At 41.4% G+C, this 16,061-nt stretch overlaps 1 protein-coding gene across 5 annotated transcripts in view; it reads right to left on the bottom strand.

Annotated features, from left to right (window-relative positions):
* Spdya (speedy/RINGO cell cycle regulator family member A) overlaps positions 1-13,212 on the bottom strand; it is a 31,110-nt gene extending 17,898 nt beyond the window's left edge. Inside the window, exons 1-5 of one of the 5 annotated variants that reach the window (XM_076559410.1) lie at positions 13,060-13,189; positions 10,964-11,837; positions 8,996-9,245; positions 7,316-7,374; positions 3,574-3,659 (exon numbers count right to left, since the gene is read on the bottom strand). In XM_076559410.1, the coding sequence (XP_076415525.1) occupies positions 3,574-3,659; positions 7,316-7,374; positions 8,996-9,227 (377 nt within the window). In that variant the 5' untranslated portion in view covers positions 9,228-9,245; positions 10,964-11,837; positions 13,060-13,189. Of the gene's footprint in view, positions 1-3,573; positions 3,660-7,315; positions 7,375-8,995; positions 9,246-10,963; positions 11,838-12,878; positions 12,916-13,059 lie in introns of those variants that run through there. The other 4 variants (XM_076559411.1, XM_076559412.1, XM_076559409.1 and 1 more) reach the window with 4 other exon arrangements.
* Between the last annotated feature and the right edge of the window lie 2,849 nt (positions 13,213-16,061).

Raw genomic sequence — 16,061 nt, 5'->3', positions numbered from 1 at the left:
AAGATGGCTCAGAGGTTAAGAGCACTGGCTGCTCTTCCAGAGGTCCTGAGTTCAATTTCCAGCAACTACATGGTGGCTCTCAACCATCTATAATAGGATATGATGCCCTCTTCTGGTGTGTAGGCATATGGCAGAACATTCATACATAAAATATAAATAAATTTTAAAAAAGATTTTAAAAAATAAGAAAATGAAATCAGAGTGTTACAAGAATGTTTTAAGAAAGCATTGCATAACTACATAGAAAATACAAGCATTACAACTGTGGCTAACAAGAGATGCTGAATGAAAAGAAATACCAAGTTAGCCTATAGAAAATATATGATCAGACACAGTATGAAAATTATAATTCATGCTACTTAAAATATAATACAATCTGCAGTCCAATCTTAAAGATTACTGCAGAGTAAAAGCTAAATAGCACTTTAATGGCTATAACCACAAAACAAGTGAAACAAATTCAATTTCAGGCTTCTACCTGGATTTGCACTAAAGCCATTTTTGATTTATCTTTGTCAGGTGAAGAAAACTATAGAATATGTATGTATGATACTGAATGAAAATATAATACTGAAACATGTAAATGGCAATTTAACAGTGTCAAGGCTGAATCTGGCTCTTGGAAAAACCATACATGAACTTGCACCTCAGCAACTCTGCTCCCTTTTTTCCCGTTTTAGCCCAGGATGCCCTCAAACTCATGATCCTCCTGCCTTAGCTTCCTAAATGTTGGGGGTGTAGGTGTATACTACAACACCTGGCCTCCTTACTAACTTCTGTGATCTTGCAAAGTGATTTATCTTCCTAAATTCTGTTTCTACATCTATAAATCAGGAATAAGAAATGCATTTCATTTAATTCCAGCACTTGTAGGCAGAGGAAGACAGGCAGATCTCTGTGAGTTAGAGGTCAGCCTGATCTACAAAGTGAGTTCCAGGATAGCCATGGAAATCCTGTCTGGAAACAAACAACAAAAAGAAATGAATTTTATAAGAAAACTAAATGTATAAATCTGTAAGAAGTGGCAATTGACACATATACTCAGTATTAGCTATTACTATTAAATTCTTCCAGTTTAGCAACCATCATTAAATATTAAATCCAGCTTATTTTTCCTACATTCTGAAAAAAAAAATGTCTCTCTAATGCATAGATAAGGCTCCTCTGGTCTGACTTCTTTAAAAACTCTGATTCTAAACACACTTTGAGTAAAAACTTATTCCTCAGTGCTGATAGCTATTATGGCGCTCCAGTGTCTTTAAAATTTGTTTTTATGTGTTTGAGTGTTTTGCCTGCCTGCCTGTGAACCATGAGTGTGCCTAGTGCCCAAAGGCCAGAAGGGGGATTCCCTGGAACTGCAGTCACAGGTGGTTGTGCTGGGAACTGAACCCCAGTTCTCTAGAAGAGCTGCTATCTTAAACCACAGTTCCTAGTTGTATACAAAAACATTGCAGTATTGGGGGCTGGAGAGATTGGCTCAGAGGTTATTTAAGATAGCTGCTCTTCCAGAGGACGTTATGTACATACGCCAGGTGGTGGTGGCGTATGCCTTTAATCCCAGCACTTGAGAGGCAGAGCCAGGAGGATCTCTGTGAGTTCGAGGCCAGCCTGGACTACAGAGTAAGTTCCAGGAAAGGCAACAAAGCTACACAGAGAAACCCTGTCTTGAAAAACCAAAAAAAAAAAAAAAATGTACATATATTCTAGCTGCATTGTTGTATCCACATATAGGGTAGAAAAAAACATATTCATTGTCTTTTTCTTTTTGCCAGGGGTGGGGGCATTGCTAGTAATTAAAATTGGGGCGTCATGCATACCAGGGAAACACTCTACTCACACACCACAACTTCCAAAATGTATTCTTTTTTATTGGTTTGTTTTGAGATAGGGTTTCTCTGTAAGAGCCCTGGCTATCCTGGAACCAAAATGTGTTCTTTTTTTTTTTTCCAAGCCAGGGTTTCTCTGGTTTTTTTTGGTTTTTTTTTTTTTTGGTGCCTGTCCTGGCTGGATCTCGCTCTATAGACCACGCTGGCCACAAACTCACAGAGATCCTCCTGGCTCTGCCTCCTGAGTGCTAGGACTAAAGGCATGTGTCACCATATCTCAGCTCCAAAATGTATTATTTTGTTTGTTTGTTTGTTTGTTTTCCAGACAGGGTTTCTCTGTGTAGCTTTGCGCCTTTCCTGGATCTTGCTCTGTAGACCAGGCTGGCCTCGAACTCACAAAGATCCACCTGCCTCTGCCTCCCAAGTGCTGGGATTAAAGGTATGAGCCACCACTGCCCGGCCCAAAATGTATTCTTAAATTTAATTTTTTCCCTTTTATTCTAAAGCAGTGCTGGGGACTGACCCCAAGGTTTTGTGCATACTAAGCAAGTATTCCACTACTGAGTTATATCCCCAGCCCTGAAATTGTATTTTTTCTAACCAAATTATGACCTATAAATTGGAAAATTACATCATTAAAACAACAGATAACAAAACTATCATTAATTAATGTGATATAAATAGAAAATCTGAAGAATAAACAATATTCAGTGTTTGATGAGACCATCAGTGAACACAAAAGTATTAAATATGAATTAATTCCTATCTTTTGGATATAGACCTACAAAGATAATATCCAAGTCAGGCAGTGGTGATGCATGCCTTTACCAATACTTGGGAGGCCAAGTGGATCACTGTGAGTTCCAGGCAAGCCTGGTGTATAGAGTGAGTTCCAGGACAGCCAGGACTGTTGCACAAAAAATAAATAAATAAATAAAAAATCTCAACTCCCCCCAAATAATATATCCAAAATATTTTTCACAAAGATTCAAGTTATAAAAGTATGATAATGATTTTACTACATACTAACTGGCAGTTTTAAAAAGAATATTCTGCCTTTTAAAAAATATAAATTGCTGGGTGTGGTGGCAAACATCTTTAATCTCAGCACTCAGGAGGCAAAGACAAGTTGATGTCAGTAATTTTAAGGCCAGCCTAGACTATATACAGTGAGTTATAAAACAGCCATGACAACATAGAGAGACCCTGTCTTTAAAAAAAAAAAATAGTGTGTGAGCTGGTGTAGGAGTGGAGGTGGGTGGGTAGCACTTGGGAAGCAGAGGTTGGTGGATCACTGTGAGTTTGAGGCCAGCCTGGTCTACAAAGGGAGTTCTAGGCTGTTACACAAAGAAACCCTGTCTCAAAAAAACAAAATCAAACAAACAAAAAAAAAAAAAAAAAACAAAAAAACAAAAAAACCAACCCCACAAAACAATAAGAACAACAAAAAACCAGTAGGGTTGGGAGGAAGAGAAAGAGAATTGGGGAAATTTACATAAGAGCACTGTAGAAAATATAAAATACACAATACAATCTGAAGTGGGATACTGAACAACAAATGTGGCATGTAATGTAAGAACAGGGAAAAGAACATTAAAACTATCCTATTAAAGTAAAATATACATAATTTTCATACACAAGAAGGCCTATTAATAATATCCATAAAAATTTAATATTTCTGCTTTAAATTACAAATCACATATATTGTAAATAATCAAAAAATTCATTTAATAGAAAGCATACTTACAGAGCAATAAAGAAATTTATCCTGGTATGCTCATTTATAGTAAATTTAGCTCTCTTGAAATAAACAAATGTCATAGCCAAAAGATACTATAAGGAAAAGTTAGAAATTAATATTAATGGTTTGCTTTCAGTAATACAATTGATATAAAATAGTTGACTTTAAACCTTAAGACATTATTAATCTTTATACAACCACCTGAGTACTTATTTTTGTCTCCTGTAATTAATCCACTTGAATAGTATGAGAATTACTGATAATTTATCACATTTAGCTAGGTGGATTTCTAAGTTTTATTATAGCTGGTGCATTCAAAAATTAAAACTCCATTTTTTTCTAACTTAAATTTCAGACTTACAGAGAAGTTAAAATAATTCGATTAACCAAACATCTTTCACCTAGATTCACCAATAGTTACTTTTAAAAATAACATTTAAGAATGACTTTAAATAATTTCAGAAATTAGGATAGCAAGGCTTAGTTTTCATTGAGAAAACACATTTTAAATGTAATATTACAAAGACACAATTATCCTATTTGAACATATGCCCAAGATCTAATGGTTCAAATTTGTAACAAGTTAAAATATAAATTTTTTTCTCTCTCATACTTATTCATTATCTAGTAAGGGAATTGTACAAGAAGATGGTTCTAAGTGTTCCCTTCATTTCCAAGTAAAGGGCTCTTGAATTAATGTCAGGTATTCTGGGATAGTTACTTTTCAAACACTGCCCCCTGCTGACCTCCAGCATTAAAGCACTTAAACTGTACTGTTAACCACACCTCTAAAGAAACTGAGTATTTGGGCGTATCATTACTGTTTATTTGAAAACTGACACTGTGATTGTTTTAAAGAGTACATTTTGGAGACATATTCTATTTTTACACTTATTTATATATATTTATTTATTTATGTGCGTCATGTGTCAGGTCACCACCAAGGTGTGGAGATGAGAAAACAATTTAGGAAAGTCCCTTCCATTCTCTCTTCCATCATGTGAATCCCGGGATCAACTCAGGCATCAGGCACCATTAGCAGCTGATGTAGTATGTATGTATCCCGCCTGCCTCACATTATCAAATGTTTATGATAAGATGTTAGCATGCCTCAGGTTTACCTCAAAGTAACTTACATTCCCAGGAAGAAGGGTTAAAAGAAACAAGAATGGCCACGTTGATGATGACTGTACTTCGAAGAGCCACATGGTAGGTCTTTGTCTTTATTTTAAATTGTGTGCGTTTCAGTTGTTCTAAACCAATCTCCAGAGGCTGCAGAGCTGCCTCAGCCATTAATTAACAGTGCTGTCTATTCTTCCAGAGGAAGTTTGGTTCCTAGCACACTCACAACTGTCTATAAGGCCCGGTCTTCAGGATCTGACAACCTTTTCTGACCTTCAAAGGCACCAAGCATGCAAGTGGTGCACAGACACACATACAAGCTAAACACCCAAACATAAATGTTTGTTGTTTTGTTTTGGTTTTTCGAGACAGGATTTCTCTGTATAGCTTTGGAGCCTGTCCTGGAACTCACTCTGTAGCCCAGGCTGGCCTCGAACTTACAGAGATCCGCCTGCCTCTGCCTCCCGAGTGTTGGGATTAAAGGCGTGCGCCATCACCGCCTGGCCAAACACAAAGTTTTTAAAAAACTTTCCAAAATTAATTTTTTATTTTAAAAATATTTTAGTTTTTAATTGTGTGTGTGTGTGTGTGTGTGTGTGTGTGTGTGTGTGTGTGTGTGCACATGAGTGCAGATGCCTGAGAAGACCAGAAGTCATCAGATCACCTGGAGCTGGATTACAAGCAGTTATAAGTCACTTAGTATGGGTGCTAGAAACTGAACTCAGGTCCTCTGGAAGAACAGGAAGTGCTTTTAACCACTGAACCATTTCTCTAGCCTCCCAAATTAAAAAAAAATAAACTTTTTCTTAATCTTTGCCACATTTAAGTATGAAATAAAAGCCTTCATCTCAATACTTAGAATTAAACCATAAGCTAATCTCCTAAACATTCCTTTATCTATTGATTTATATTTTAACTGTTACTGAACTTAATATATGACTGCCCAGTCTAAATGGGTATTTACAAAAGTAAAATGGCAACTATTCAGCTTACTCAAAAGCATAGAAACAAATATTGAATGTATCCACAAAAAAGCACAGCCATCACTGTTCCTAAGAAACTAGACAGTTTATGAAATTATTAACATCTAGTTGAAGAACATGTTAAACTAATTGTACCTTGTAAGAGTATTAGGAAGGGTGGGGAATGAGAGGTCTGAATAAGAATAAAGTAGACGGGCATCTGGGCACACGCCTTTAACCCTCACACTCTGGAGGCAGAGACAGTGGATATCTTTGAGTTCAAGTCTATATAGGAAGTTTTAGGCCAGCTAGTGTTACATAGGTAAGTCCATGTCTCAAGAAAATAAGTACAATGACACACACATATGAAAATGTCACAATGAAACTCATTTCTTTGTATACTAAGCAAAAAGAGAGTGATCCGGTATTTTAAAGATATTTTTAATTATGTCGTATTAGCACACACACATGCATGTGTGTGTGTGTGTGCATATGCACGAACTCATGCACCCTCCCTCCAGGAGCTAGAGTTACAGGCAGTTGTAAGCGGCCAGATGTGGGTGGAAGAAACCTAACACAGATCCTCTGGAAGAGCACCAAGTGCTTTTAACTGCGAAGTCATTTTTCCAGCCATACAAGCCATTTGTTCTATAGAATAATTCTCAAATTTCATTTGTCTAGTGTTTCTCAAAGTATGTGACAGGTGCCAATCTATGGTTGTTATCCAGCAGTGAGGAAGCCAACATGGAATAAGATGTTATTTATGCTATTAGAAATTATATTTTATACATAGCAATTTAATGCCTGTTGAATTTTAGTAATAAAATTAATTGAGGATATAACTGGAATTTTTGGTATGAATTACTTATAAAACATTCAAATGCTGGGCGGTGGTGGTACACGCCTTTAATCCCAGGACTCGGGAGGCAGAGCCAGGCGGATCTCTGTGAGTTCGAGGCCAGCCTGGGCTACCAAGTGAGTTCCAGGAAAGGCGCAAAGCTACACAGAGAAACCCTGTCTTGAAAAACCAAAAACAAACAAACAAAAAAACATTCAAACATATAGGAGGCCACCTGAATGGACTGAGTCTTAAGAACTTTTTCTCCATACCAATTAAAGGAAGTTATTCCACCCAAACTGTATTGAATCTAGCTGACCACAATGCTATATGTCTACACTCCTAGCTAGCTCTTCGGAGGTTGAGTTAAGATGACTGTGAATTTATGAATCTGAGGTCAGGGTGGGCTGGAGTGAGAATGTATCCTTGCCCTCCACCCCCACTCCCTATGTCCACTCCTGCCACCAAAGCATTGAGTTTCTGTTCTTGTTTCCAAACAGATTTGGTAAAAATTAAGTGTAAGAATTCTGCTTTGGGGGCCAGTGAGGTGGCTCAGTCGGTAAAAGCACATGCTGTCATGGGGGAAGAAACAAGTCTGTGTAAATTGTTTTCTGATCTCCACATACTGGCTATGGCATACATGTTGTGATACACACACACAAATATGAAACAAATATGACAAAAGAATTCCTCTCTGAAGGAAAAATGTAGGCTAGCTGTTTTTCTAACCTAATGAAGGAGAAAATTCTTATTGGGTATCATAAAAATTTTAATGGTTTAGTAACAATAACAATGATGGTTTATGGTTATACTATTTCCGGTTTACCTTGTCTGCAATTTTACAGCAGCAGTCCATCCACAAGAAATCTTGAATTAAATCGTCATCTACAACAAAAGATAACTTTGACTTATCTTCTTTAAAATGTTTCCTTTTGAAAAAATAATTTCTATATTGGGACATTTTAAAGTAATGATTAGAAATTAAACAAAAATGGCTGCTAAGGTTTAGTTGTCATTTTTTTTAGTATATTTATTATTGCAAGGACATCTATTTCCTATCTGATTTACTTTACAATGTATATACTCAACTTTAAATGTGAATAATATGCTTAATTTTCTGAGTATCCAACATCATGTTGGGTAACTCCTTCTTTTGCAGTCAATTTTAAGAGGCAGATATGGAATCTGATGCAAGATAATTAATCTTCTAAGAACAAATATCTTAATACTGTTCTAAGTGTATTACTTTTTCTATTACTTTCTCCTTTTTTCATTTTGGGTATTATTCATTTTGGATCCTTTCCCCTATTTCCTCTCCAGTCTACTTATTATTCAAATAAAAATATAAATGTGTTTATATAAATAACTTCAAATTTTACTTGGACTTATAATTAACATTTAATTTTGAGAAAACTGATTATTAGGATAAAAAGATCAACAAAATCTTGAAGACTAATATCTACCCCTGAGTGGTATTGCATGCCTTTAATCCCAGCACTTGGGAAGCAGAGGCAAGCAAATCTCTCTGAGTTCAAGACTGGACTGTTCTACTCCAGACCAGCCAGGGTTACATGGCGAGACTCTGTCTCAAAACAAAAACACAACAAAAAGCAACATCCAAAAAGTAAATTTAAAAAAACCTTGTTTTGATTAGAAAGCATTAAAATAGATGATCTCAAAATATGTTGAAAACTATCAGAATATAATCTAGAAAAATCCCCTTCATTTTAGTAACAAAGCAAAAAGGTCTTTTTATTCATTTTGCATGTTATGAATTGCAGCAATGTAATTAATATTTGGAAAATTCTAAGAATAACTTGATTTTCTGAGAATTAATTTGTGTGTTAATTCTGTTTCTACTTCTTAAATTACCTAACATGGTAGAATCGGGTGAAGAGTATTCAAAAACCTTGCAGGTAAGGGCTGGAGATGACCAACAAAATGGGAATTTGCTCACCTGTACTCCCAGCATTTGGCAAGGGAGGGCAGGAGGGTCAGAAACTCAAGGTTATCCTTGGCTACATAAAGAGTTCAAGGCTAGCTTGGCATACATGAGACCCTTTCTGATACGGAGGTGGGGAGGAGGAAGAAAGGGGGTAAAGAAAAGTTTTGGGCATTATTGTGGGTCATAATTTTGTTCTATTCTTAATAAGGAGAAATGGAAACATGTTAACATTCTCGATGGGGAAAATCTTTGTAACTTCTGTTTACATTCCTTACATATTTTATCTCATCATTTAGTTTTGCTATTCTTTACATCTTACCATGCACATAACCTTCCTCTATAAACAAGGAGGTCTGTTACACACAACTATTAGACTGTGCTGTGACTTCCTATCAGGAAATATCTACCCTATCCCTTACTCTGATGTCTACCTTGCTCTATGACTGCAAAAGCAGACTCCTTTTCTTGGCTGGTATAAATACTACATTGTAAACAACTGACACAAGAGATTTACATTCTGATTCTTAAGTACTTTATACTATTAAAATGTCTTACACCTACCAAATAATTTAAAGAAAGCAGTCATTTCCTGACGCTGTATAATTAGACAGGGTCCTTTGGGCCGCTTAGATTTGTTATTATGTACATTTTTTTCAGGTGCTTGCCAACTATCTTTAAGAATAGGACGCTTCAGATTAATAGGTTTTCTAGTTTGATGTGACCTATTTGAACCTGATTTTACATGAACAGTGACAGTAGGTGGTGTCTCACAACACATCTGATTATGCCGCATTTTGGCTTCCCAAGATTCCTATAAAAATAAAAATACAAAATTATTGATCACATTTATTCATTTCTACATTAAAACCTAGCTGGATACTACCAGATGGAGTCATATAAAATGTTGATCTTGCTATTAAAATGTCATTTGTAACACTGAGTCATATTAGAAATTGTTCTTACAGCACTCAGAAATGCTATACCTCCTCTGGGTAATGATATACTCCCTCTTGTTGCATTTTGCCTTGGTTATTCTGGAACTCAAAATCAAATCTGAAACTTGTCTATTTTCTTTATTGCAGTGTGGTGTTCCTTTCTCCTGTTAAGTTTTCCTTGGTCACAAAGTTTCCATATTCAATAAGCAATTACTGGCATGTTCTGAACAGTTTTAGAAAATAAATGGCACATGTGCTTTGTAGAATTTTCACAATTTATGTATGTATATATATACATACATATATACTTGGTTTTTGTTGAGACAGGGTCTCCCTATGTAGTTCTTGGCTGGCCTGGAAATCACTAGGTAGACCAGGTTGGAATAACTCCAAGATCCTAATAAGAACACCTGAATCCATGACTCATAGTGACCCAAGCAGCCACACTTCCCTTGGCACTCAAGGAGTTATGTACAGATTCTCTTTCCTGACTCTCAGAAACTTCCCTGCTGAAGATGAGGCTACATCCAAACTAGCTGGGTACTACCAATACTGTCCAATCTGAGAGTCACATACATAGTTTAATATTTTTAAGCCGTATTTAAAAAGAAAACATGAGGGCTGGGCCATAGCTCAGTGGGAGGGGAGACTACTTGCCGAGCATGCATGAGAAAAGGGACTCAATCCTCAGTGCTGAAAACAAAGTTAATTTTAATAAATCCAATGTAGTAAATCAAACATGCAATTTTAACATATAACCAATATAAAATGAATAAAATGCCTTACATCCTAAATCTTTTAATTCTGGTACATTTTTGATATTTTATACATATCTCAATTTTATGCTAACTACTAAATAGCTCAAAATGTAGTCCCATAAAAATGAAGTAGTGTATGAGAGAATATTTTACACTGAGAGACCCCCACCCCAGTTCCCCCTAAGGCCCGGAGAGCTGAGGAAAGGGACATCTTAAAATAGCCAGAACCAAGTCAGTTCCCATTTCCAGACAGGGTGAAGTCAGAAGTTTTAAAAGTACAAAATCAGACTGTCTGGTGGTAGCTAACCACGAGATGCCCCCCTCCCCTGAGATAATATGACCAAATTTTGGAGATGGGCTGTAAAACTCCTGACAGAGCAAAAAATAAGATAAAAGTCCAAACTCAGGAAAACTGGACCAATCAAGGGTGGACCCGTACTAACTCCCTCCTCTCTGAAGAATTCTGTGGTTTTTGCCTTCAAAAGCTAATCTCCCCAAGAAAGAGGAACTCTCCTCCCTGCCTCGATGCGCCGGGCACTGCGGACCAGGTTCCTTGCTAGCTCGTATTGCGCCAAGAAGTAAACCTTGCTATTGCATTCTGGATATATCTGGCCTCCTGGTGGTCTCTTTGGGAGTCCTTATCTGGGCATAACAACACCCCTTCCATTTTATATTTAAATTAAATAAAAATTAAAGTTTTCTGTTGCACCCAGCCAAATTCGAGTGTGTATGGTTGCATGTGGCTACTGGCTACAGTATTAACCAGTGTAGAGTTAGATTATAAAGAACTAGGCAGAAGGGGCTGGAGAGATAGCTCAACAGTTAAGAACACTCACTGGTCTTTGAGAGAATGCAGGTTCTCAGCACTCACACAAGTGGCTCACAAGCATCTAACTCCAGCTCCAGGGAATTCGGGGCCTTCTCCTGGCCTCTGAGGGTGCCAGGAATGTATGTAGTGTACAGACACACGGGCAGGCAAAATACTCCGTGTGTGTGTGTGTGTGTGTGTGTGTGTGTGTGTGTGTGTGTGTGTGAAGAGAGTGGAGGGAGGGAGGGAGGGAGGGAGGGAGGGAGGGAGAGAGAGAGAGAGAGAGAGAGAGAGAGAGAGAGAGAGAGAGAGAGAGAGAGAGAGAGAGAGAACACACTAGGCAGAGGACAGTTAGGAATGGAGACAAGTAGCTATCTATGTCTCTAGTCTAAGAGGAGCCTGGAGAATATATAGAAACTGTATCTCAAAAGTAAACAAACAGAACCAACTAGCCAACAACAAAAGTTAGACTGAAGAAATTACAATTAGTTCTAAAATTAGTTCTTGTCTTTTGATTTGCTTCCTTCATCTGTCTTCTGGAAAAACAACAACCAAGCAGTCACTAAGCTTCTCAAACGGAGTGGGGCAGGGCTAGGGTCAGTGACAGGACACACCAGAATACGGACTATCGTGGCACATTGTCCTTTTGACTCAATGGTAAGTGACTTTCAAATAACGTTTTTACATTGAAATGGGTAAATAGGAAAATGCAAACTTCGTGTATCAGACTATTTCATCGAAGACCCGAGAAGACAGGAAGAGGGGAAAGTCTGAAATTCCCAGACAGAGATTCCCTGAAGTTAACCAAGACTGAAGGGCTGTGGGGTAAGAGGACAGAGCCATCGATGCTACAGCCTGTGGCAAGCTCCACTTTGCAGGGTGTCTTTGACTTAGCTCTTGGTCTAGAGGGAAAGAATAAAAAGGCAAATGAAACTATGGGGGCATTTCTCAAGAGAAAGGGGGGAAGGGGGCCTAAGAGAAACTCTGCCCAACGGGATTGTGGAGTAAGTTCCTCCCAACAGCACATTCCATCCTGGAGGGACGCTGCCTCCGGGTCGGGAAGTAAACAGAACGGGGCTCGGAAAACAAACAATTCACAAGACTCACGAGCCCCCCCCCCCCCCGACCCCGACCCAAGCAGTAAGGACTTGGAGGAGAGGCACCCGACTGCCTGCCTGTACAGCCCTCTCCCAGTCATCACCCACGCTGGGGTGGCCTTTTCAGTGATGCGGTCGATTCACCCATGCTTCTCTGAGTAACCCCAACAACCACTCACTGGTTCGGGTGGAACCCCTACTTTGGGGTCACTGGTTCCCTATCTGGGGTAAGCAGATATTGGTTTGCACCTCTCAAGGAAAAGTCTCACAACACAAGGTACAAAAGAAAAAAAAAATCCTTCAATGCACCTGCATGCATTCTACCCAACATCTGGAAAAATCACAGCATAATTCATAATGACGAAGACCGGGGGTCTGTGAGGTGCGGGGTTGTGTTTGGGTTTTTTTTTTTTTTTTTTTTTTTGTCAATTTTGCAGGCATCTGAGGAAAGTTCTGTCTGGGTGGAGTCTAAAGGGCACCTGGCGACAGAATCATAAAATTCTAAGTTTTTCTGTATGAAAAACCTAACGATCTTGGGAGACTCGGGACAGGTAGGCGGGAGACCCTTTCGTACTCGCGGGGAAACGGGGCTAAAGGGTGGGGCGATGAGACCCAGCAGCTCCCCACTCAATCCTCCCGCGGTGCGGCTCGGGGGGTTCGGGGCGAGGGACCCGGGACGGAGCGCCAGGGCTCGCACCGCCCCCCCCAGCCCCCTTTCTCCCCGCACCCCGCGCCCCCTGCCGGGTGGCCGGGGTCCCTCCTACGGCTCCCGACCCCACCGGGGTTCCCTCCTCTCGCCCCGCGCCGCCAGCTCCCGTTCCCCGGGCCTCCCTCGGCGACGCCCACCCCGCGATGTCGCGACCCTTGGGAGCCGGCGCCGGGGCGCTCGAGGCCGCGAGCCCGCGGCGCTGGCTGAGGGCTGCGGGGGGCGGGGGCGGGACGAGCGGAGGGCACCGGCGCCGCCGCCACCGCCGCCGCCACTCGGGACGCGTCACCAGGCCCGCCCGCCCGGTGAGGGCGGAGGTACCTGCCTGCGCAGAGCGGCGAAGGGCGAGCGGCCCCCGCAAGCAGCCTCCGCGTCAGCGAGCTGCCTCAGGCGGTTACGCGCCGGTCGCCCGCAGGCCGCGACACCCGCGCTTCCAGCCGCCAGCTGGCCCGGGCCGGGAGCGTGCGGCCGCCGGAGCCAATGGGAGCGCGGGGACGGCCGGGGGGCGGGGCCGGCGGGGCGCTGGAGCCAATGGGAGCGCGGAGACGGCTGGGGGCGGGGCTGGCGCTGTGGCCCCGCCCCCGCCCCGCCCCCCCGCGTCTTCTGCCGTTATTCCGCTCCAGCTCCGTGGACCTCCCCGGTGGGATCGCGCTTTTTCCCGCGAACGCGTCGCTCGGCGTGGAACCGTTGAGGTGGCCCCGACGGGACGAGGGGACGGTGCTGCCCAGCAGGCCCCGGGGCGTCCCGCCGCCCTCCCCGCACCCAACCCCTCGTCTCTCTGCACGCGCCTCGCTCCGGGGAGCCCCTGAGACAGAGAACGCGGCCGCCCCGGAACCGCGTGTGCACGAGTGTGTAAAATGGGGGGAAGAGCCCGCCCAAGCTAGTTCCAAAGGGGTGAATAAAGTGGTTTTTAGTGAGCGGAGGGTAGTGTGCTCCCGTTCACAGCCAAAGCCTCCTCTTCATCATCCCGTGCCTTCTTGGGAGGCCTGGGATGTAGCAGGTGCTTAATAAATGCTTGCCTGCCCCCCCCCCCATCCCTGTAATGCAGAATCTTTTGGTTCTGTTGACACACCGCATCCGTTTTTCCATCCTGTTAGTCGTTCACGTCTTACTGCCTGCACATCCCAGAAGAGGATCATGTTTAAATCATCAGGGTGGTTGATGTTGCTTCTGTAGTTTTCTGGTACAATTATAGCATTTAAGAGCAGCTTAGCCTTGCCTGTTGGAGGTACTTCCCGGCCAATGAGTTTCTCGCTCAGCAACTCGGAACGTCGAAAGCAGCTTACACTTAAACACACCAAAAGTCACAAGTAAGGGGAACTTTGAGTTTTCCTGGGGGAGGGAGGCCTTTGAGTTGGTGGGTTTTTTTTGTCTTTTTTCTTCTGAGACATGGATTCTCCGTGTAGCTTTGGCTGTCTTGAACCTCACTATGTAGACCAGACTGGCCTCGAACTCACAGAGATCTGCCTGCCTCTACATCCCAAGCGTTGAGGTTAAAGGTGTGTGCCACCACCACCTGGCGTTTTCCTTTTTCCTTTTTTTTTTTTTTTTTAAATCCATGGCCCTTGGGTGAATGAATGAATGAGTCAAGAAAATCTTTAGGCAAGTGGCGGCTGCAGGCTTCATTCCTCTGGCTTTTCCTGAGGATCCTTCCCTGCTGCCTCTTTTTTCTTAGGTGTCAGGGATTCTTGTGATGGCTCATTTCCAGCCACGGGTATACAATGTTATTTAACCGAGCAATGAATACTCAGCGCATGAGCTGCCCTGTTGTAAAATACTGGACAGACAAGAAAACTAACTAGAATACAAGACACTATGAGCCATTTCCATGAGTGGTATAGAGAAGCACGCGCGCACACACACACACACACACACACACACACACACACACACACACACTTTCTTTTTCTTTTTGGTGAGGCAGGGTTTTGTGTAGTCAAGGCTGGCCTCCAATTGACCCACATGCAGCAGAGATTAACTCTGAACTAACTCAGTGTACCACCATGTCTGACAGTGTTCCTCAAATAATTATAATTTATATTTTATTTTTATAATTAAGGTCAATTTGTCAAAATAAAGGTATTGAAGGAGTAATTTACTGCTAATATTTTGGCTTAAAAGGTTACAACCAGTGAGGACTTCGTGAATGTTCTCACTCCTGTGCTTTTGTTTTTACTTTTAAAACTATTTTTTGTGTATAATGTGAATGCACTAGATAGTTTGAGATCTGGTTTCAATTCAGTATTTTTTTTTCTTTCTTTTCTTTACCAGCAATGTAAGTGTAGGCAGATGATGTGACCTCAATATGTCAACGTAAAGATGAATGTGAGATGATATCTACGTGTCATGCTGGGACAAAGCTCATACAGTGGACAGGGACATCAACAGCATCCCTTTCCTTGTCTCTCTCATACCTGAGATTTGACTCGGCATTTAAAGCAAGTCTCTGAGGGCTGGAGAGATGATTAAGGGCAATGGGTACTCTTCCAGAGGATCTGGGTTCAATTCCCAGTTCTCACATGGCAGTTCACAACTCTCTTCCAGTCCCATGGAATCCAGCACCCTCTTCTGGACTCTGTGGGCACCTGGCACGTGTGGTACAAATACACACATGCAAGAAAAGAAGTCTCTGAAGGATTAAGTCCCTTCCCTCTTCTTAGCCATCCCGTTTTCCAATCTCTGAACTATGCCTTGGCGATGCTTGCACTGTCTGAAATAGAACAGTTTGTTCCCATTGTACTTAAAAAGAAAAAAAAAAATGCATCCCCAATCACAATCTTTTGCCAGACTAAACTTTATAAACTTTTTTGTTTCTTTTAACATGTCTGAAACATTTCCACTTGTCTTGTTTTTTTTTTTTGTTTGTTTGCTTGTTTGTTTATTGAGACAAAGTTTCTCTGTGTAGCCCTGGCTGTCTTGAAACTCACTCTGTAGACCAGGCTGGCCTCAAATTCAGAGATCCACCTGCCTCAGCCTCCTGGTACTGGGATTAAAGGTATGTGACACCACAACGTAGCTCCTTTTAAAAGCCTAGTTTATAATGTGCTCTCTTCACCATTTATATTTCATGCTGATGCCCTGCTTAAATCAGTGAATCTGAGTGTTTGCTACATGCAGGGAATTGGAACAGTGCCACAGGGGTGTCAGCATGGTCCAGTGCTTATGGTGCATCCTGACTTGAATCTCACATCTGTCTCTACAGGGCTCAGTGACTGAGTGGAAGTAGCTGTAAGGAGATTGCTGTTCCACTCTTGAATCCTTGCAGCATTTTTGGCAGTTCTCATTTAGGTAATTTTGTTAACCAGGTCCCCTCACCCCACCCC

Source organism: Peromyscus maniculatus, chromosome 22, assembly GCF_049852395.1.
Source record: "Peromyscus maniculatus bairdii isolate BWxNUB_F1_BW_parent chromosome 22, HU_Pman_BW_mat_3.1, whole genome shotgun sequence".
NCBI classification, from domain to species: domain Eukaryota; kingdom Metazoa; phylum Chordata; class Mammalia; order Rodentia; family Cricetidae; genus Peromyscus; species Peromyscus maniculatus.
This window is presented reverse-complemented; position numbering and strand designations above follow the sequence as displayed.